At 37.6% G+C, this 22,498-nt stretch overlaps 1 protein-coding gene across 4 annotated transcripts in view; it reads left to right on the top strand.

Annotated features, from left to right (window-relative positions):
* The window catches only part of LOC150094348 (beta-1,4-N-acetylgalactosaminyltransferase bre-4-like), a 329,825-nt gene that overhangs the window by 250,724 nt on the left and 56,603 nt on the right, over window positions 1–22,498 (top strand). For all 4 annotated transcript variants that reach the window (XM_090412491.1, XM_090412488.1, XM_090412489.1 and 1 more), the window contains exon 3: window positions 18,457–18,698. In XM_090412491.1, coding sequence (XP_090268617.1) covers window positions 18,457–18,698 — 242 coding nt within the window. The remainder of the gene's footprint in view (window positions 1–18,456; window positions 18,699–22,498) is intronic.

A 22,498-nucleotide genomic window follows, 5' to 3' on the forward strand; every position in this document is an offset into this window, starting at 1 on the left:
CTATTCTTTGTAACAGTTTTCTTCACTCTTTTTCTCAAAGACTACTACTTCCGTTTCTTACTTGTCTCTTACTCTTCTACAAAATAGCAGTGATGTACTATAAAAATTTTGCAACCTCTTATCTGTGGAATTTATATGTAAAAAAATTCTCTTCAGTTGCTTCTTGGAAAGAGAATCAGCAGAGATCCCGAATCTTAAACCATTTAACGATAATTCACGCACTAGATAACTTACTGAATATTTTTGGCTAGATTGGTGAAGTAAGAATGCTTTTCAAATTCCCCGTTCATTCAGTTAAAACTTCATTGGCTACTGAATAAGTAAAGCCATCTCTAAAGATTAGGACGATCCCTAGACCACTCCATAGTGGCTGAAAGACCGTCCAACTCAGTTTGCTTCACTCAATGACGGGCTCCCCCACCACCGAGCAGAACCGCTTATATTCCAGGGAAAAGCATCCACCGACACAGCCACTCACCTGGCGCCCTACCGGAGAACACCCTTCCCGGAGACTCAAAATGCTCTCTCAGGGGAAACCCCCCAAAATCTAAGTCCCCCCTCACTGGGAGCAAAATTTCGGAAGAAACCTAAGAGAGCGAAACTCAATGTCTCAGGATAATAGCAACAGCTGAGCCTCAATTAAAACTTCATTGGCTACAGCATTGCCATCTGTAAGCCTAGTTTTCAAAAGTTATCAACAACTCTACTGAATATTCCAGAATGCAGAACGTTACTGTCTATAAGGGTGAAGCATAATGCTTTTAATCCCCGCTATTTGATAGGTTGCTGTGTAGGGAAAATTTTATGAGCTACGTGCTCAGCCCGAGTTGGGCAAGTTATAGATCTTGAATGGGAACTAGGATGGCCTTAGGTCGTCTATATGTGCATAATTCCGATTCATCATAATTTGCTACTTGTTGGACTAATTCATTTGGATGTGAGGACGATTTTGAGAAGTACTTGACTGCGAGAGATTGCAGGAAAGAGTAGATATAAGAGACATTTGTGTCTCGATGAAGTTAAACATTTCTGATGTACCGTGGTGCATTTAAGATCATGCGTAAGCATTTGTTTTGCAGTCTTTGCAGTTTAAGGATATTTGAGCTTGAATATGGCTCCAGGCTGGGGACGCATAAGTGATAATGGGACGAATCATCAACTGGTAGAGGAGCAATTTTATTTTAATGTCTAGTTTGCTGTTCCTATTGATAAGAGGGTAAAGCTGTGCTATGACTTTTGATGCCTTTGCACATAAGGATTTTGTATGCGGGCTGAAGTTTTCTGTCTAGCAGTACGTCGAGATATTTGGCTTCTGTTTTCCAGGGAATCCTGATGTTAAATAGAAAGATGTTGAATTTTTTGTGAACAGAAGAGCACTGCTTTTTTGAGGGTTTACTTGCAGTCTCCAAATGGAGAACCAGTGTTCCAGTTTCAGCAGGTTATCTTGTAGTCTCTTTGTAACAAGATGCGGTTTAAGAGATCTGACCAGTATTGCTTTATCGTCAGCATAGATATCCCACATCGGGTTATGTGGGATGTCCGCCATGTAAATCGAGAAAAGTATCGGCGCCAAGAGGGATCCTTGAGGCACTCCAGCCAAGATCCGCCGCTGGGTAGATACCGCCCCATTTAGTTTAACTTGCATGCGTCTTCCAGAAAGAAAAGACTTAATGACGTGGATCAGATCCAATGGAATGCCGGCTAAAATCAGCTTGTATAGGAGTCCAAAGTGCCATAATTTGTCGAATGCCTTTTCTAAGTCAAGAAAGACTGCTCCGGTGTATTGATGCCACTTGAAGCTGGTGGTAATGTATTCAACTAGTCTATGGATCTGTTGAATAGTGCTGTGGAGTTTGCGAAAACCAAACTGCTCTAAAGGTAGGATGTTTAGCCTGTTTACAGAAACTTGAATTTTGGAGAGGATGACTTTTTCAGCGATTTTGCCCAAATTGGAAATCAGACTGATGGGGCGATAACTTTGTGTGAGCTGTGGGTCCTTACCAGGCTTATAAATAGGGACCACACCTGCCAACTTCCAAGCATAGGGAAAGTATTCGAATCTAAGCATGGCATTTAGTTTATTGCTGTAAGATGTACTATGGCCTTTCGGGGTAACAGTTTAATAACTTTATTATGGATGCCGTCAGGTCCAGGAGCTTTTTTATTTTTAAAATTTTGTATGATGGCGTAGATTTCGGCTGGAGAAGAAGGTGTGTGTTGACTGGTACAGGTATCACACTGTTTTAGTACGTATCTGACGTGTACTGAATATTTATATTTAAGCCAGTCCTTATAAGGACTGGCTTAAATATAAAACTTTAAGCCAGTCCTTGTTGTCCTTATAAGGACTGGCTTAAAGGGGCGAAGCAAGAATGCTTTTCATCTTCCCCCTTATCTGTAGAGGACAGTGTAGGAATAAGGTGTTATTGAGCTATTAAACCTCTGATCATGGCAAGAGGGTAACAGCAATAGCCGAGCCTCAGTTAGAACTTCAGTCGCTACAGCATTGCCATCCATTACCCTCCCAGGGTTTCATCCATCACTTCCTACCGTACCACTGAATATTTATAGTCCTTATAAGGACTGGCTTAAAGGGGCGAAGCAGGAATGCTTTTAATCTTCCCCGTTATCTGTAGAGGACAGTGTAAGGATAAGGTGTTATTGAGCTATTAAAGCTCTGATCATGGCAAGAGGGTAACAGCAATAGCCGAGCCTCAGTTAGAACTTCATTGGCTACAGCATTATCTTCCCAGGGTTTCATCCTTCTCCTAACTCAATTTTAAGATCTTTCCCCACTGAATATTTGAACTTTGAACGTAATTGGTTGATGGACTAAGTCCTTGACTCTTTATTCCTTCATCTGGATTTTAGAATGTGGGTAATTTACCCGCTCATTGTGAACATTGAGGCTGTATCAGCTTTCTCTTGCGATGGAGGATTTCGGTTTTTTATGTTTGAAACAATCTGAGGGCTTGTAGTCCGCTGCCTGTCGAACTAGCTGATTTGGGTGATTATCCGTGATTGTGAAGAATTTCTCCGCAATGCTTGTCATGTAGGTCTTAATATCTGGAAGATTGGCTTCTTGGTGTAACTGGATGTTTCTAACGAACCATGGGGCATTAAATGCCATTCTTAGGCATTCATTCTGTATTATCTGAAGTCTGTTGATGTTGCTTTTAGTCGTGTGACACCAAGTTGGAGAGGCGTAAGTTAGTTGCGGCCTGATTACCGATTTGAAAAGGGGGATTTTGTTGCTTATGCTTAGGAAGCTGTTCCTATTCAAAAATGGATATAGCTGTGCTATGGTCTGATTTGCCTTAGTGGCGACGCTATCCATATATGACTTGAAGTTTAGACGTCTATCAAGATGAACTCCCAGATATTTGGTAGAATTGCTCCAAGGGATGATTTTACCAAATATTTGTATGCTTGTATTCGGTTCTGCTTTTCGTCTGGTGAAAAGTACTGCAGAGCTTTTGTTTGGATTAATTGCGATACGCTACTTGGTGTACCAATCCTCCAATTCATTGACTGCTCTCTGCAGCTTGATTGTGGCCAGGTATGGACGGAGGGATCTGGCTATAATGATTGTGTCATCGGCATATAGAGCGGTGATAGCTGGGGACAGTTTGGGGAAATCTGCCATGTATATGGAGAAGAGTAGGGGAGATAGCAGGGAGCCTTGAGAGACTCCGGCCGTGATTCTCCTCTATGAGGATCTGATACCGTTGAGTTTTATTTTAAATTTTCTGTTATTTAGATATGATTTGATAAGTGTGGTAATGGAATACCAACTTCGTGTAGTTTAAAAATTAGTCCGTGATGCCACACTCTATCAAATGCCTGAGTGATGTCCAGGAAAACTGCGCCAGAGTGTTAGTGCCATTCATACCCTTGGGTTATATATTCGACAACTCTGTAAATTTGTAGCGTTGTGGAGTGATATTTCCTAAAGCCGAATTGCTCATCTTGAGTGACATGGTTGATATCTGCTGCCTCTTGAACCCGTGTGAGAATAGCCCGTTCGGCTATCTTACATACGCATGAAAGAAGGCTGATTGGTCTGTAATTTTCAAGAAACTGTGTATTTTTTCCAGGTTTGGGAATTATGAAAACGTCGGCAATTTTCCATCGCTCTGGGAAATAATTTAGCCGGAGGATGGCATTAATGATGGCTACCAGATGCATAACCCCTTTGCGGGGAAGTAACTTGAGTACCTTGTTTGTTATTCCATCTGGACCCGGAGCCTTTTTGTTATTTAGTTTTCTTAAAATCTCATATACTTCTGTTGGTGACACGGATTTGTTATTGGATTGGAGTGAGGCATTTTGAGTTATTTTACGCACTTGGGTGTGAATTTTACTTATGAAATTTATATCTGTATTGATATAATCGGGGCTGCATTGTTTTTCTAAACTGTGAGCAAATGCTTCAGCTTTTTCCTCGTCGTTGTAGACAACATTAGATTCACCTTGGATTGGAGGAAATGTAAAACGCTTTGAACGGAGTGAATCATTTTCCATATTGATTGATCTTCTGTGTTTAATTGGTGAATTTTGTTATTCCAGAGTTGGTTCGGTGGTCCTTTAGGGCAGTGCTTCGCAAATTTCTGGATGTCAGGGCCCCCTTTGCAAAAATTAAAATATTTCATGTCCCCCCTCGAAAAAAAATCGTAATAGAGAGATATATTATTATAGTATTTATTGTATTTATATTCAATACAAAACATACACAGCGAATATTGCAAAACTCAAATGCACATATTACATTTTTTGCCTCTTACCGTTTGGTTCTAAAGGCGATGCGGGCTTTTCTGGTAAAATATGAAATACTGTCCTTTTTTTTTTTTGAGTCTGTTTCTGCTTCTTCTGATTGTTCGCGGGAATTTTTTTTATTTTTTATCAGTCACTTATCCATCTCAGGGTTAAATTTTTTTTAACGTAGAATAGATCAAATAATATCACCACTTACCGATACTGGCATACCTCAGATCGATAACATGAAGTTAGTGAATATTACCTTAATAAGGGAATCCCCGGACCAGGAACATTTTTCTCTTTTGTGACTTTTCTCCCTTTAAGGTAATTAAGCCTAACGCGAATATATGTATATATATATATATATTACTTAGCTTTAACACTTTTACGAATTTTAACACGTTCCGTTGAATTTTATTGCTGCCTTGGGAAATCGAACTCACACACATCTAATTAATAGCAATAGTTTTTAGTTAGATACTGTGTTTGCCCTTGCAACATATGGTTTTGTTTCAGTCTATACAGCATAGTTTCTGTATGAGGGGACATGTGATTCATTAGGTAGTGTGTTTTTATTCCAGTTGTCTCTAATTGCACTATTTGTTGAGAAATATATTACACAGACTCCTCATACCTTATTCACTGGCATAATAAAAGTACTTGTTTTCATTGCCTCTGCAGTATAGTGGCTGTTAGGGAGGGCGTGTTGTTTATCACTGCAAGCGAGTTACTATCTCCCCACATGAACTGGTTTAAGCTTTTTTTCATGTGTGAAATATATGCGAAACTTTTATTGGTAACAGAAAACTAGCTCGTATGACAGTGATAATATAAAACGAGTTTTGATATGCATATAAAGTCAATATCAACAGTCCCTGATTACGAATGCATGATGAAAGGGAGAGGAAGATTTGGAGCTTCCCTGGAGAGCATTCGAAATAAATACAATTAACCACTGCTTTGAAATGAAACATATGAATAAGCAATATTTACTAATATTCATTAAGCGCCGAAATACGCAGGATGCAAAGTTTGTGAACCAACACCAATGTGTGAATTTTTCCATTAAAATATAAAAAATAACAAAAAAGAAATAATAAAAGTTAAATACGTTTCTTTTAAAATAAAAAAAATCTACTTAGTCTTAAAACATTTTAAATTTGTTTTTTTCATTATTTCACGACCCCCCTCAACAAAACTTGGGAAGCGCTGCTTTAGGGCATATCGAACCTGGTTTGTTGCTCTATTGACTGCTTGTTTATCCGCTGGGGTCCATTGTTCTCTGATATTGCCTTCTTAATCTGTTTTTCTCTTGGATAAGACGTTTTATATACTCTGGAAGTTTATTTGATGGCTCACATTTGGTTATATTTGTTACCTGTGTTATAGCTGTCAGTAGTTGTTTTTCATGAGTTTTCACTGCTTTTTCTACATCTTCGGCAGATGTTATATGCGGTATTGGAAGGCTGAGGGAAGTTGTTCCCAATTTATAAATGTGGTGGTGTTTTCCGTTTAATCTTGTATGGTGCCTAGTTGTAATATGATGGGGTTATGATCAGAATTTGTCGTTGATTTCTTGTATCTGATAGCTGTGCGCTATGTTTTATAATATAGCTATATCTAGTAGATCAGGACGTCCGTTTGCTCCGTAATGTGTGAGTTCAGTGGGTCCTATTATTGATATATTTCTTGAAGTAATTTAAGAGTTGAGTATTCTTCCGTTAATATTTGAGTTTCTGCTGTTCCAGACTGAATGTTTGGCATTAAAATCTTCGGCTACAATCACTGCTCTGCCTGTATTTTGTATCACATCTAAGTCAGATTCAAGGAGTTTTTTATTTGGGGGGGTTGTAGGCTGCATATATCGTATTGCTGCTTGTGTTTTCCATATGTATTTCTATTCCTGTAGTTTTCATGTGTTCTGTTTGGGATTCGGCAATTGAATTATGTTTTATGTTTCTTTTCACAAAGATGGCAGTGCCTCCACCTCTAGCAAAGCATCTGCCTGTACGGTAAGTGCTATAACCGTTGATTCTGATTTTGTCACTTAGACGAAGATGTGTTTCATTTATGAGGATGATGTCTGCTTGAGTTTCTGCTGCAAACTCCTGTAATTTGATAGATAAACGATTTGCGATCCATGAAACAATTTGTAACGATTTCGATTTTCTTTTAGACTTATCCATTAAGAATTTCCGTAAGGAGTGATTGTGTGTGCCTTAAGATGATATCCTTGGCTTCCTGAGTTGGGTTGGTTTGTTGAAGTTCAGCAAGCATTTCACCTAAGTGGCTTGTTATGTTCAATAGGATAGGTTTGTTGGTTTTCTCTGACTGATTTGGTTTTGAGTCTTTTTGGAAGGTTGATCTTGTAACTTCAGCATACGATCTTCCATCCGTTGTGGAGACTATGGTTTGATGGGAGGACGTGCGTTCTTGAAGAGGTTTACAGGTTTTGAGTTGTATCTTTTGGTTTTGGGGAAATGCTATACAGCCCCTATAGTTTGCAGGGTGTGGTCCTCCGCAGTTTGCACACTTTGCTGGAAGTGTGCGGGATTTATGGCATTCGTTTAATGCATGTTTGCCACCACATTTCACGCAACGAAATTCAGCCTTGCGGAATCGTTGTGCGAGCCCAATCTTCTGGCATCTATGACACTGGGTTATAGTTGATTTATGTTTCAATGCCTCAACTTTTATGACTAGATCATAGATGGTTTGGAGATTGTATATATGCTTTTGGTCTTTGCTTATTTCCGCCAGAATTAGGGGATAGGGTGTTTTATCAGCTCTCCGCATTCGGCTGACTTTAATTGGGCTAAATCCCTTAAATTGGAGGTCTGCAGTGAGGTCTTCTATTTGTCATGTTTCAGTAACTCCCCTTAATACTACTTTTAAATTTTTCTTACTGTTGAGTGCAAAAGTGTTGTATGGCAGGTTGTTGTTGTCTAGAAGTTTGGTTATTTTTCTGTAGTCTGATGACGTTTTAGGCTGTATATGTATGCGTTGCATCCGCACTGAAATCTGAAGATTTCAGTGCGGATGCAACGGACGTCCAGTGCTCTTTGGCCCTTAGGATGACTGGGGGTACCCTTCCTTTTAGTTCATTATCTGGTTCTATCTCCGCTTTTTGACCGTTTGGAATTCTGTGTTGGTTTCCAAAAACTGCGGAGTATTATCCAGGGATGCAGCATCCTCTATATTCGTGGAGTGTCTTAATTCTGGTTCAGTCAACATACTTCCATCATTTAAATCATCCATCCTATCCTCTGTGACTGCTGTAGGGGGGAATGTATCTAACAGCTTTACTTTCCCTGGCCATTTGTCGCTCAATAGTTTTCCTAATGTTAGAAATAGAAATTCTCTGTAAACCTCTTCGAATGTGCTTTCATTGAGGGGTTTTGACATGTCTGATAGGAGGTAATAACTCTGTTATAATAAAGTTTGAGAAATGGGTCCTAGAGCCCAATGTAAATATCCAGTAGATCAAATCGATCTACCAGCATAGGTAGCAAAATTTTGCACTTAAAAGTTTTCTGAACAAAATTACTTACCGAATCTTAACCAATACTCAAGACATTATTCGTCAACTAAACGATATTACATTCACTAGGCTTTATATATATATATATATATATATATATATATATATATATATACGACTCAGCTAATCCAAATTCTAATCTTATAGTCCTTATAAGGACTGGCTTAAAGGGGCGAAGCAAGAATGCTTTTCATCTTCCCCGTTATCTGTAGAGGACAGTATAGGGATTAGGTGTTATTGAGCTATTACATTAAATTAAAGCTCTGATCATGGCAGGAAGGTAACAGCAATAGCCGAGCCTCAGTTAGAACTTCAATGGCTACAGTATTGCCATCCATTAACCTCCAAAGGTATGGTGGATTTTCCTGACTAGGAAAATCAACCCTCACGATCCCAAATTCTAATCTATCTTATAGTCCTTATAAGGACTGGCTTAAAGGGGCGAAGCAAGAATGCTTTTCATATTCCCCGTTATCTGTAGAGGTCAGTGTAGGGATAAGGTGTTATTGAGCTATTAATTAAAGCTCTGATCATGGCAGGAGGGTAACAGCAATAGCCGAGCCTCAGTTAGATCTTCAAATCTATCTATCCCATATCTTTTATATGTAAATATATTTCATGGTAAAGTTAGTATGGTGTTAGATATTTATCTTCAAGAATTTTTCAAAATAAAAATTATGACGATGATTATTTAAATATAAAACATTAGTAAAGTACTTCTTTTATGTTTTTAAGAACAAAAGTTGAGACAAAATTTGATTTAGTAAAAAAAAAAAAAATTGCTGGTAAATCGTTGTTGATGGAAAGCATAAAAAGATCAAGCAGGCTTCCGTCTACTTATATTAGTGTCTTCATCCATCTAATATACATGAGATCATTTTTGTGTCTACTGCAATTACCATCATAACTTTTATGCCTCACAAAATAGCAGCATCCTTCCACCTGTCTCTATGTAGTATCAGCTGTATTGACGCTGTTTACTTGAGGATATTCTTTCGTTGCAGTTCCAAAGTTGACAGACTATTGAGGTCACTTATCTCACAAAGAACTGTTTTAAAGAGAAAACCGCAGGCAGTTCTATAGCATGATAACGTCAAGGTCCCACGCTTTAAAATCCCTTAAGAGAATTTGTCTTGGAGCTCACGACCTTCAGTCTCACGAAATATTCTTGAATCTCCGTCCGCATTACCGTTTGTCTTCTACAAATTCTCGTGTAATAAATCATCGACTTAGCTCACCTGTCAACTGGCTCCTTATCTCGTCCAAACTTACGTCTCTTTAGAGAAAAGTGATTCCCGTGGAATTTTACGGAGGTTAGTTGTAGCGGAATATTATGAAACAAAATAAGCCATTTGGATCTTTCAACTGGGGTAACATTTCTCTGATGGGAATTTAGCTGGCGATTTTCTAGCCGAATAAGCGAGGGACCGATGCCGCTTACTAACGCGGACACTGACTGAAGCGAAATTGCAATGGAAAAGAACATTTAGAGGGGTGGGGGGACAATGGAAATTGCTGGCGTAAACCTTTATTCGGATACAGAAGCAAACATGTTTTAGATAGAAATGCAGTTTGAAAAGAAACAGAAAAGTTTGAAAAGTTTTATTTAATTAAATATATGCTCCTTTGAAGTTTAAAATTTTTAAAGTTAAATGAATTAATATTTCTTTATTCAGTGAAATAAATTTATGGACTCAACTTCCTTTTAAGATTAAAAACAAAATTACTAATATTAAAGTCCTACGTTTCGACCTTTACAAAGAGGTCATCTTCGGGAATACATACATCTGTATACACACTGCACTATATTACACTAAAGTAACTAGCACCATACCATTGTAAATTACGTAATGTCTAGAACTAATTAACTCGCCTGACCTGATCCCTGGTGGTAATAATACAACACAATAAAAATGTTACCAAGCTTTGGTCAACTTATATGCAATCTTGACAACAAATGCACATTCTTGAGTATCAAACTGCACTTAATGCTAATCTATGTTTCATTATTCTCTTCTTCTCCCTTTTACGTGTTAGGCCTACTGGCCTAACACGTAAAAGGGAGAAGATTACAGAGCTATCTTGAGCCCTTCTAAATCATACCCGTCCCGAAGATGCGGTGACTAATCCTATGCCTCCAGGTATATTCTATGGGCGTAGCTGCGTGTATTCACGAGGCCGGCTTGCCTGCTTGTGGGAAGAAAAAACCCCAGATAAACTGGGGAGAAAAACCTTGCTGTCCACGCCCAAGACCGGCTAACTTGGCTATGTCTGAGAAAGATACTTATGCTCCCCACATCACGGACGGGAATCGAACCCAGAACACTCCTTTCTCTAGGCATATAGTTGCGAAGCGCATAGCCACTAAGTTAACCGCGCTGACATGTTTCATTATTTTTGTTTGAAACTAATAGTTACTTGAACTTAGAATTAATTTTAATAAATAAAAGTCAACAGAAGAATTAAGCGCCTTTTTAACGACTCTGGGTTTTCAATATTCAAAACTCAACCAATGCCTGAATACATTATTATAAATTATCAAGACTAACTGTAAGGATTAACTAGTGGATGTGAAAAGGAGGAATTTTCCTGATTAGTTGATGTAATTAATTAATATTTATTAATTTTACTTTTGTTTTTTATTATATTTATTCATTTATTATTTTTTATTATTTTATTTATTTATTATTTATTGACTTTTTTTCCCAAAGGGGTCAGGCTAGGCTGATTAATTAGTTTTAGGCATTATGTAATTTAAATTAAATGGTGCAATGCTAGATGCGTTAATGCAGTGTGTTTATAAAGTATATATTCCTTTAGATAACTTTATTATAAAGATAAAAAAGCAGGATTTTAATATATTAAAGTTTTTAATAACAACCATAAATCTTGTATAATGAATCTACTGCTATTGGTTGTTTGCCTCCACTACAGTTGGTAAGCCTCTGAATTTCTCCAAGATTTTATACATCATTTTTAAAACGTTCTTCAATTGAATCTTCTTGATACATAGACAAATCTAATATGCGACTATTATGGAGCAATAATGTTTCCATCCACTTGTGAATCGAAAAATGTTTTAATGAAATTGAAGTTTCTTGTATTACCTCTGGTTATGTCATTGTAATTTTATACTAAGTTAGTCCTTTTTAATTGTTTTATAATCCTGATACAGTTAAAGTACCTGCATGAAAGCAAATAATTGTAAAGGCTCTGGATGATGAGAAATTCAAATGGGCTGAAAAAGAAACAGCAAACGGAAAGAGAAGGAAGAAAAAAAAAACATTAGAAAAGATATATGGTTAAAAATTAGATGGGTGGACATGTTTTCGTAATATATGTCTTAAATAGACAAGTATAATATGATAAATATAGATGGATAAGCACTGAAAAAAAAAAGGAGGCGGGCATCAGCCAAGGTTAGTCTCCCACACCCACCTCTTTTTGCTTGCATTGCTATTTGTAAGTGCAGATCACGTGGTAACCGAGGATCAACTGATGAATCTCGCACCATTTATTCTTCCCTATCTGCTCGGAAGATGTGGAGATGCGACATGTTGACACACCACTTTGTGACTACAAAGTGTCTGCAATGATAGAACTGATAGAGATTAACGGGCGAAACGACACGAGCCAGAGACGATATATCGACTTCTTGCCCCTCTTCTGATAGCTTGTGACCACACAGTGAAGAGGGAATCACAATCGATTGTTCTTTTTTTTTTTGCTTCCTGTTGGATGATGGTGATCGCTCGGCAGTTGTTCTTCTAAATGCTCATGGAATGCACATTCAATTGCTTTTATTGTCTTAAATGTTGAGTAGAATGTTGATAATTGCAACCTTGGTGAGGGGGTTGAATTCTACAGATTATATAAAGGAAAACAGATGTACACCAACAGGACTAATGACTAAAGCCGGGATTGCTCTATATGATGCTGTAGGCAATGCTTTATACGCACAGCCTAGGTCTCCACTTGGAATACTGCTAGGCCTGATTCCATTGACGTGTCAAAAAACATTCCTTTAACAAGATCTGCACCCAGTTTGTCTTAGCCATTTGCGAACACAGAATAAAAGAATCAAAGTGATAATAATGAGAGTGCGAATATCTTCTGGTGATGTTGGCGGATGGGGTTACTTCGGAAGCACGAATTATTGCCCTCATTACGGCGAAACTCCAAGAAAATAGATACGGCATATGACGATGTTTGCACAAAGAATGCTTCTAGGTAATGTTGCGTAATGTTTCGTAAGTTCCCGATAATAATCGGGAACTTACGAAACCCCCGACGAGCTATAACTGAAGATGTTGTTTCGTTAGAGAAAATACAAAGCTTTTCTGTTAACTTCGGAAAACTTAGAAAGAAAAACGAAGGTTACCTTAGAGCTGTTACGGAACGTGAGACGATACAGTTACCCACTTAGGCACGCTCTGCTTTAAGAAAGAGGGTAATCGTCTCTTTGTAAGAGGCTTGCACGTAGAGAATGGAATGAGCGACATGTAGTAAATGGTAAGGGGAGAATGACGTGCCTCGTGTATTAAGGAGAGCAATTACTGGTGAGAAATGATTACGTAATCCACCGGATTCCCGAACGCACACACGATATTTGTGTCGGCGCGTTTCTGAAATGTTCTTCTCCGAAAAGAGAGCTTAAATTTCTTTTAATCTGAATGCTTAAACTGCTTCTTTCAAGCCTTGTTTTCTACAAGTAAACACATTCATCGTGCTGTACAATCCCGACAAGTCTTAGCGAGGAAGGATATAAACACAGAGGCGAGGAACAGCTCTTTGTATTTGTCACGGATTACCGCAGTAGGAACCCCATAACCTTTGTTAAGAGCACGTAAGGAACCTCCTGGTACCCCTCTTCCCTTTAAATTGTTAGCGTTTCTTTACTTTAACACAAGCCGGTATTTCTTTAACATATCTTTGTTTGCATCGTTCTAGTTTAGATGCTTACTACTGTGTAGTCTATATTTTCATTAAAAATTCACAGTTCTCAATGTTTTAATTCCTGTGAATCAATACAAATCTTTATTATTAGTTAATATTTAAGATATATTTATTTAAATCCTAGTGCTTCAGTGTGCATAGCTCGTTTGCTATCCCTCTTGTAATATCCTCTGCCAGTTGGTATACGAAACTGCTGTTGCTATGGCAACATGAAAGCAAAACGTCACCATCTGCTCTTGATATCAAGAAAGATGAGTTGATTACCTAGCCACTATTCATTGTTACGTCACATCCGTCTGAGTTAAATGAGGTTTATTATGTGTGCAGAAAATAAAATATAATATTTTATTTATTTAGAGGGGCATAAATATTTCTTTTAAGCTGTTTGAGAGCCTTCATCATTGCTTTATTGATATTGTATATAACACCTCGATAATTATCTGCCATTCTGAACAGCATCCAGTTTATTAGTCAATTAAAATAGAACGTGTTTCTCGATTATAGGCGGGCACGACAGATTCTCCACAAATATATCACTTGATCTTTTCTTGTCGCACGCGCGCGTTCGATCTGCGGTTTGTGTGATGACGTCAGAAGACAACGAAGTTGGCTAACTATGAACAGCTGGTGAATTTGTTTTCATTCCCAATGTAGTAGTTTCTATAGAAACAAGCTTTGATCCGAACGTGTGCCGGCAATTGTCTTTGCGTTAAAAGAATCGAGATCTTCCGGCAATATAAGTCGACAAAAACGTAATAACGACTAAGGGATAAAATAACAGTTATTTTTGCCTTTTGATGGCACGCCAGTCATCATTTCTGGAATTAAATTAGATTAAAAGACTTGGAGTCTTCATTGGAAAGTGTCTTTTATCAATTACGCTTCATAAAAGTGATGAAAAGATCTTATAACTTTATAATAACTATAAATAAACACTTAAGTACGATGTTAATTATTGAATTTTGTGTCTGATAGAGAAAATATTTCATTTTTGGTTCGAATTTCATGATACTTTAGTACTGAGTGTCTTGTGAACCATCTTCTCTGGTAATTATTAAACAACTAAGACCCAAGGAAGGATCTAGGAGTGCAATTAAGGGGAAAGGGAGAGAATGAAACCATGAAACAGACTGAATGTTGGATACACGTGAGATAGTCAATGTTTCTGTGTTCTGATACACTTTCTGATTACTCCGCTATCCTCTAATGCATTTTATTCTTAAAAGGAGCAGGTAAAGCACTTTTAGTCATATTTTTGTGAAGATCTTTGAGCTGCCTGTCGCATCTTCAACCAATCCTGATTATTAGCTTAAGCCTTGAATGAATCATTGTTTTCACGGGAGAGATTATGAAAGACAAGTACCACCATGCCGGGGTTCTAAGGAAGATAATATTAATTAAGCCTAACGTTTAAACTTCAACTTTTTGCATTATCTAAAAAAAAGACTTTTATGGCCTTCACAAAAAACGAGCCTTCATATCATCAGTGCAAAATTGCACTCGATTTATATGAAGCAACAATTACTTAGTACATAATAATGTGGTCAATTTTTAATATATTATTATTCAGAAATCTCTACTGTGGTTCTGTTTAACATGTAAGGGTTTTATTGGTGCTATTAGATATTCGTCAAAATAATATTTTGATTTTTTTTTTCACTCAAAGGAATACCCTGTTTAACATATGAAAATAACAAGGAAAATGTCATCACGATTTATAAGAGTAAATTAAAGTTATGCAACGAAAGCAACTTTTTTGATAAGTCTAAAAGTTATCAAAAAAGTTATCAAAAACCCCCGTTTTCGGTTCTTTTACTCATTTTTTGTGTAAACTTGCTGGGAGGGATATCATCAAAACATTGTTCGCCTCACTAAGTTTTTCATGATCTGTAGTGAAGAAATCTGAAGCGAGAGAGAGAGAAGGCTATTTTTTCTTTCAGTTTTTATTTCTGCCGCTTAGAGGGCTTTATTTAATAGAACTTAAATCTTTCTGGGGATTCAAAATCTTTCTCTTCTGTCACATTTCAAAAACAAAGCACTTGGGTCAAAATGTTCGCCATTTAAAATTGAATACAATGTCTATCCTTCAGATCTCTCTCTCTCTCTCTCTCACACACACACACACACATTAGTTTGTTCAATACAGTTCAACTATTTCACTTTTGATATTAGAACGAGAGAAGGGCAATAAAAGACCCAAAGAGGAAAAGAGAAAATTGTCCCTAGAAAGAAACCGTCTCTGTCTCTTTCCTCCCTCCAATCCTCCATTCCATCTCATCCTTTTTATTTAAAAATAAAATAAAAAGAAATTGCCTTCGTACAAAGTGAAGTAGCGTTTATGTTTTGCGTTGCTTTCAACCGACAGTCGGAACTTATTAAATGGCCAAAAGCCCCTGGTACGTCAAGCGAAAACGACAGCTTCATACATTTGTAGAGAATCGATTGACAGACGACGTCAAGTAAATGCCAGTTGTAAAAAAAAAAAAAAAAAAAAAAAAAAAAAAAAAAAAAAAAAAAGCTAGGAAAAAAAAGTGAAAAAAGTTGCTACGTTAAGATTTTTTTTTCTAAAAGAAGAAAAACATTTTCTCTTCTCTTTTTGTAATGTGTGTGTACAGATCGAGTTTTCTGCTGTCATTCATCAGTTCGAAAAGCATTCTTCACTTAAGTAATAAGAAACAGAAGCACTCATCTTCGCGCTAGTGATAAAGAAGAAGATTTATCTTACTGTGCAATGTGCTATCAGAGGAGAAAATGACCGTAAGCAACTGAAGGCATAGGTCACTATACTTGCATCGACTAGCCAACATTTGAACTTGGGTTTCTGAGTCTCGGATTTTTTATTTTTTTATTTTATTTTTTTGAATTTTTTTTTTCCGGCACACTAGACACATTTTTTCGAAGTCCCAGGAATTCTCAGGATTATACAATTTCGGTCATGAAAATTATTTTAAATATATTTGTTATAATTTAAAATTTTAAATAATTAAAAATATTACGTAAAAATATAAGTTCGACACTTTTCTTTTCCACATTTGTAAATTTATGAAATTTCTCTACTCTCGAGATGTTTTTCCATGAGTCTAGAAATCCAGATTCTAAAATAAATGAATATATATATTTCTATAAAAGCCAAAATTCATTGATTAGTTAAGATTACTCAGTCTATTCTTTGAAATTTATTTATAGAAATAAAATAATGAGGCAAATAATATACAACCTTGATTATATATTTGGTTTTTAAAAAATAAATATTTTATTTATTAGTATTTAATCATTTCGAGTAAACCTTTTCTTTTTTTTTTACTTATTGTAAATAGGCATTTTCTTTCTTTCTTTACTTATTGCAAGAGAGGTGAAACAGCCTTGGAGGGTAATGGATGGCAATGCTGTAGCCAATGAAGTTCTAACTGAGGCTCGGCTATTCTATTACCCTCCTGCCATGATCAGAGCTTTAATAGCTCAATAACACCTTATCCCTAAAACTGTTCTCTACAGATAACGGGAAAGATGAAAAGCATTCTTGCTTCGCCCCTTTAAGCCAGTCTTATAAGGACTTATTGCGATGGCGAGGCTCGAGGTCGACACCATACTCTTGGAGGGCAATGGATGGCAATGCTGTAGCCAATGAAGTTCTAACTGAGGCTCGGCTATTACTGTTACCCTCCTGCCATGATCAGAGCTTTAATAGCTCAATAACACCTTATCCGTACACTGTCCTCTACAGATAACGGGGAAGATGAAAAGCTTCGCCCCTTTAAGCCAGTCCTTATAAGGACTTATTACAAATGGACATTTTCTTTTTTCATTTATGTCTGCGTCTTAGTTTAATTTTGTGCAGTTTATAGTGAAATTTTGAAAATACATTAAAATCTCTTGTAACAGGCACCCAATTAACCGGCATTACCAAAACAACACTTTGAGGATCTAAATTTAAGTCTAGGAGAAAATGTGGACGAAAATAATATAACTGCGGAACAAATATATAATGCCGATGAAACTGGATTTTTATTATGGAAATGTCTTTCCACATCGACTTTGGCTTGTGCGACGAAAGCCTCGCCGACAGGCTTTAAGCAGAACATGGACCGTGTAACTGTGGTGGTATGCGCAAATACTACAGGTGCGCGCAAAGTAAGATTGTCAGTGGCAGGCAAGTACCACAATCTGCCTATCCATTATCAGGCACAAAAGAACGCATGAATAGATTGTGACATATTCAAACATTGGTTTCTTAGTTTATTCGTGCCCAGTGTGATGGGCATTAAAGGGAAAAGGATTTAACCACCAGACAGAAAAGTGATTCTTTTGTTGGACAATTGCCCACCCATCCCCCAGCTGAAGACTAATGTGAAAAACATTTGTGTTATGTTTCTGCCGCCCAACGTAACAAGCCTTATCCAACCAATGGACCAAAGAGTTATTGAGAATATAAAGATGAACTACCGCTCCCTTCGTATGCGTCGATGTGTGAACTTTGAAGGCAGCGTCCAAGATTTTCAGAAACAGTTCACATTGAAAGTCTCTTTGTTGGAAGAATGTAAAGAAGTACTTGACGTCGCTGTTGGCGTAAATTGTGGCCAATGATCATGTTTGAAGATGAAGAAGAATTTTGTGGTTTCAAAACACGTCCCGTGTCTGACATCTTGGATTTAGTAACACATTCGGAGAAGGTTAGTGTTAGTGAAGAGTAGGTGCTGGCTTGATTTTGTTAAATATAAAATTATGTATATGTGGTTTACATTTTAAAAATTCCGCACGATTTTTGTTGTTATTTATTTAATTATGGCCGGCAGATCGAGAAACACCACCAACGAACTTCGCATGCTGCGATTTCTACAGATGGCATCACAAAACATGAACAAGTAAGTTCTCGATATATATATTCAATTATCCAGCAAAATATCATTGCCGGTTAAGAGAGATTGTAAATATTATTTATGTAGATAAGATGAAATTTCGGAAATGAACATTGTATATTTATGGCAAATACTATATGGGATTTCAAAAACTATATAAATAGTATATGACATGAGATTTTGAAACTTTTTTAATTTCTAGGTTCTGTATAGCGCGGTTGGAAAATAAAATAAATATTGTGCAAATCTGGTTTCTGTATTTATGTAGTTTAATTAAGTTTTACATTTGACATTCGTCACTTCTAAATATTGAATCAAATTCATTTTTTTTTCCCCTGCGTATAGAAGGAAGGATTAAAGTGGACATGGTCACTCCACACGTCACCAACATGTCAGACATTTTACTTCTAAATCCTTCAGTGCAGGAAGGGGGTAGCTGGTCACCGTCCGACTGCACGTCCCGCCACCGTGTGGCAGTTATTATCCCGTACCGGGACCGCCTGGAACACCTCGCTATTCTGCTCTATCACCTCCATCCCATCCTACAGAAACAACTGTTAGACTACAAAATTTATGTAGTGGAGCAGGTAAGAGTCTGGTATGTTTATTTGAGTTTTTACTTTAATTATATCCATTACGATGTTTAATTTTTCTATAAAAGAGTTACAAGTTTTTCATTTCCATCAAATATTGCAAGTTTATAAATATAGCTTTGAAAGTATTACCAAAAGAAGCAATTTTACTTATACATAATTTATTTTTTAATATAACTTTTATATTAATTCGATAGCAAATTTATAAAAATAGCTTTGAGATGGCATTAATGCATATAGGCCAAAATGGAGGGTGTGCTCATGAGGAATTATTGAATTCGTTTTTTTTTCGGCTGTGTGAAAAAGATTACCGAAGATGAATTGATTGAGTGGTCTCGCGTTTTTTGATTAGTGTGATACAGTTGGGACTACCGAATGATATATTTAGAGGTAAGCTTTCTTCCTTTTGACTATTTTTGTGATTACACATTGCTTAACTGATAGACTCTTGCGTGAGTCTAAGGGATTTGTCAATAGACCCTCCTAGGTCGTCAGGAATAAGATATTGGAATATTCATTCATTGTATACAAGGATGGAGAATGTAAAAGATATCAAGGACGCCATTCAGCATTTAAACAAAGATATGTCACTTGACATTCTCCAATTCACTCTAAAGAAATTTGAAACGGATTATCCTGGTTGCTTGAATCTCTTCACTCAAGTAAATGACCCCAAAGACGATGATTTGAACATCGAAGAGGACATTACACCTGTTCCACCTACAAAGACTCCCCGCCAGTTCGATTGTTCTCAGGAGGAACAATCTAATAAAAGACGCAGAACATCGGAAGATGATGTAATAACTCACGAAAATCAGGTCACCCAAGATAGAAAAGAAAAGGTCCCTCCAGTTATCCTTCGAGATAAAGATAAATGGACCTTAGTCTCAAGATCCCTAGGGGAACAAAATATCAATTTCTACTGGGCAAGAAATACTGAAGAGGGTGTAAAGATTCATCCTACCACTGTCACAGATTATCGCATGATGACGAAAATGCTGGACAACTCTAAATTGCCCTTCCACACCTTTGCGCTAGCAAGTGAGAAGAACTTAAAAGTGGTTCTAAGAGGAGTGGCTGAGGGCATCACAACTGATGAGATCACAGCTGACTTCATGAGTCAAGGATTGACCCCAATCAAAGTCAGTAGGATGCTGAGGTCAGATAAAACACCAATGCCATTGGTGTTGGTCGAAATCTCCAATACACAAAAAAGAATCTATGAAGTTACTGACATTTGGAAGCTTAAAATTACAACCGAACCTCTAAGGAAGAAGGCATCGGCAGGGCAGTGCCACAGATGCCAGAGGTTCGGACACGCCCAACAACTGTGCTTAGCTGCCTACAGATGCCTAAAATGGTGAGAGTCACCAAACTAACTCCTGCACCAAGCCCAGATCCACCTGCCTGCTGTGCCAATTGCAGAGAACCACATCCCGCTAATTACAAGGGCTGCCTTTTCCATCCAGAAAACCGTGGATCAACAAGAACGAACCACGCTCCTCCAAGCAATGACACAAACAACAAAGCAGATCGCCCTCCAGATCATAATACCTCACATTCGGCAGCACAGAAGGCACTCGACCTTCATCCATGTCCAAATCATATGCGGAAGCGGTAAGAACCCAGACTCCCTCATCGCAAGAGCAAACAAGCTTTAAACTCACATCAGCTTTAACCTCGTCACTTGCAACAATGCTGCATGAATTCAGCAAAGAAAGCACCTCACCATCTTCTAGAAAGAGATTCTATCTAGAAACCCAATCCATATTAATAGCTCTCTGCAATGTTTAAAAAATTTAAACCGAATTCCCTCATGATAACAGCATGGAATGCCAATGCCTTAACAAATAAAATTCTCGAGCTGCAATAGTTCGCAAAAAGATACAATCCAGACATAATCTTGATCAGTGAATCCCACCTCAGACCATCAAACAAACCCAAAACTAAGAGGTTATATTTTATATAGGACAGACAGACTTAACTATAGTGGAGGCAGCACAGCTATTTTTATTAAAAATTATTTGAGCTACAACTCGTTGACCAGCTCCCAAACTCTAAACCTTGAGGTGACAGGTGTGTAGGTACACACTAATAACGCAGGCAAACTCAAAATCTACGCAGCATACAATCCTCCCAGCATTCCACTATTGACAGCAGACTTAGACTCCATCCTCGGCTTCACGGATCCCATAATTATGGCAGGAGACCTAAAATCGAAACATACGGACTGGTTCAGTTCGTCAATCAACTCCAAATGCCGTACCTTATTCAACTACACGTCACTCAACTCATCAATAGCAGCTGGACCCACTGAGTCCACCCACTACAGCCCATCAGGAAGTTCTGATATATTAGCCATAGTTATCCTCAGAAACATCAAATATCAATACCAGCTGGAGACAGTAGAAGAGCTTAACTCAGATCATAATCCCATCCTACTCAGGCTAGGACTTCAAGATCAGCGCTCTCCCCATCATTCTTTCTTACCATGGGACAAGCTCTCTAAGGTTCTCCCAATCCAATCGCTTCACCTCCCGTCATTCGTAAAAATGAAGAAATAGACCAAGCTGTAAGCAATTTAACTAGGCAAATCAACACAGCAATAGCATCAGTCACTCAAACTACTGTCTTCAACGCTCCCAACTGGATCCCAGAAGAGATAATAGACCTGATTAGGGCCAAAAATAAAGCCAGAAAGCGTATCACAACACTAGAGCCCCGCAGGACAAAACAACCTTAAACAACCTGAACAGACAGGTTCGAGAAGCCCTCCAGATGCACAGAATTCCAAACTGGAATCCAAACTCATGAAAATCAACCCAGAAGATAACTCCATGTGGAAATTTTTAAAATCTCTTCTTACCAAAAGACAACCCCTTCCCCCTTTGAAGACCAATCTTGGAATTGCACACTAAGATGAAGAAAAAGTAGAAGCCCTAATTGACAATCTGGAAAATTAATGCAGCCCATCTTATGTAAACTTAAATATCAATCTCATTTACAAAGTTCATCGTAAAGTTAGAAATGCATTAAGACAGCCTAAGGATGATTCAGAAATCATCACCCCCACATCTCCAACAGAAATAATAAATATTATTTCCCATCTGAAGAACAAAAAGGCTCCCGGCCCTGATGACATTACAAATAAAATAATAAAGCTACTCCCACGGAAAGCCGCAATTCATCTAGTTAATATTACCAATTCCATTTTAAGATTTCAGTACTTTCCCACAGATTGGAAAATCGCTGACATTATACCACTGAAAAAGCCTGGTAATAACCCACAACTTCGCCAAAGCTATAGGCCCATCAGTTCTTCTTTCCTGTCTTGGCAAAGTAATAGAAAAGGTCATCCTATCAAGACTACAATCAGCAGTGGACAAACAGAAAATAATCCCAAATGAGCAATTTGGGTTTTGCCAAAGCTCACAACAGTACAACAAATTCACCAACTAATAGAACATATCACCCATAGTTTTAACTCGCACCTTCACACTGCTGCCGTATTTTTGGATGTTGCCAAGGCCTTTGATAAGATCTGGCATCAAGGCCTTATCTTCAAACTAATTGAAAACAATATTCCAATTAAACTAGTGAAACTCATATACTCATATTAGTGAAAGATACATGCAAGTAAAACTCAACGGAATTGTGTCATCAAGGCGCAAAAATCTGGTGGGAGTACCTCAGGGTTCTCTTCTGGCCCCATTACTTTTCACTCTGTGAAAATTATTGGGGCCAGAAGAGATCAATACATAGCAGATATTCCTCTCAATTCGAGAATAACTGCT

Source organism: Typopeltis vanoorti, chromosome 22, assembly GCF_054136105.1.
Source record: "Typopeltis vanoorti isolate ZY-2024b chromosome 22, IOZ_Tvanoo_1.0, whole genome shotgun sequence".
In the NCBI taxonomy this organism is placed as follows: Eukaryota; Metazoa; Arthropoda; class Arachnida; order Uropygi; family Thelyphonidae; genus Typopeltis; species Typopeltis vanoorti.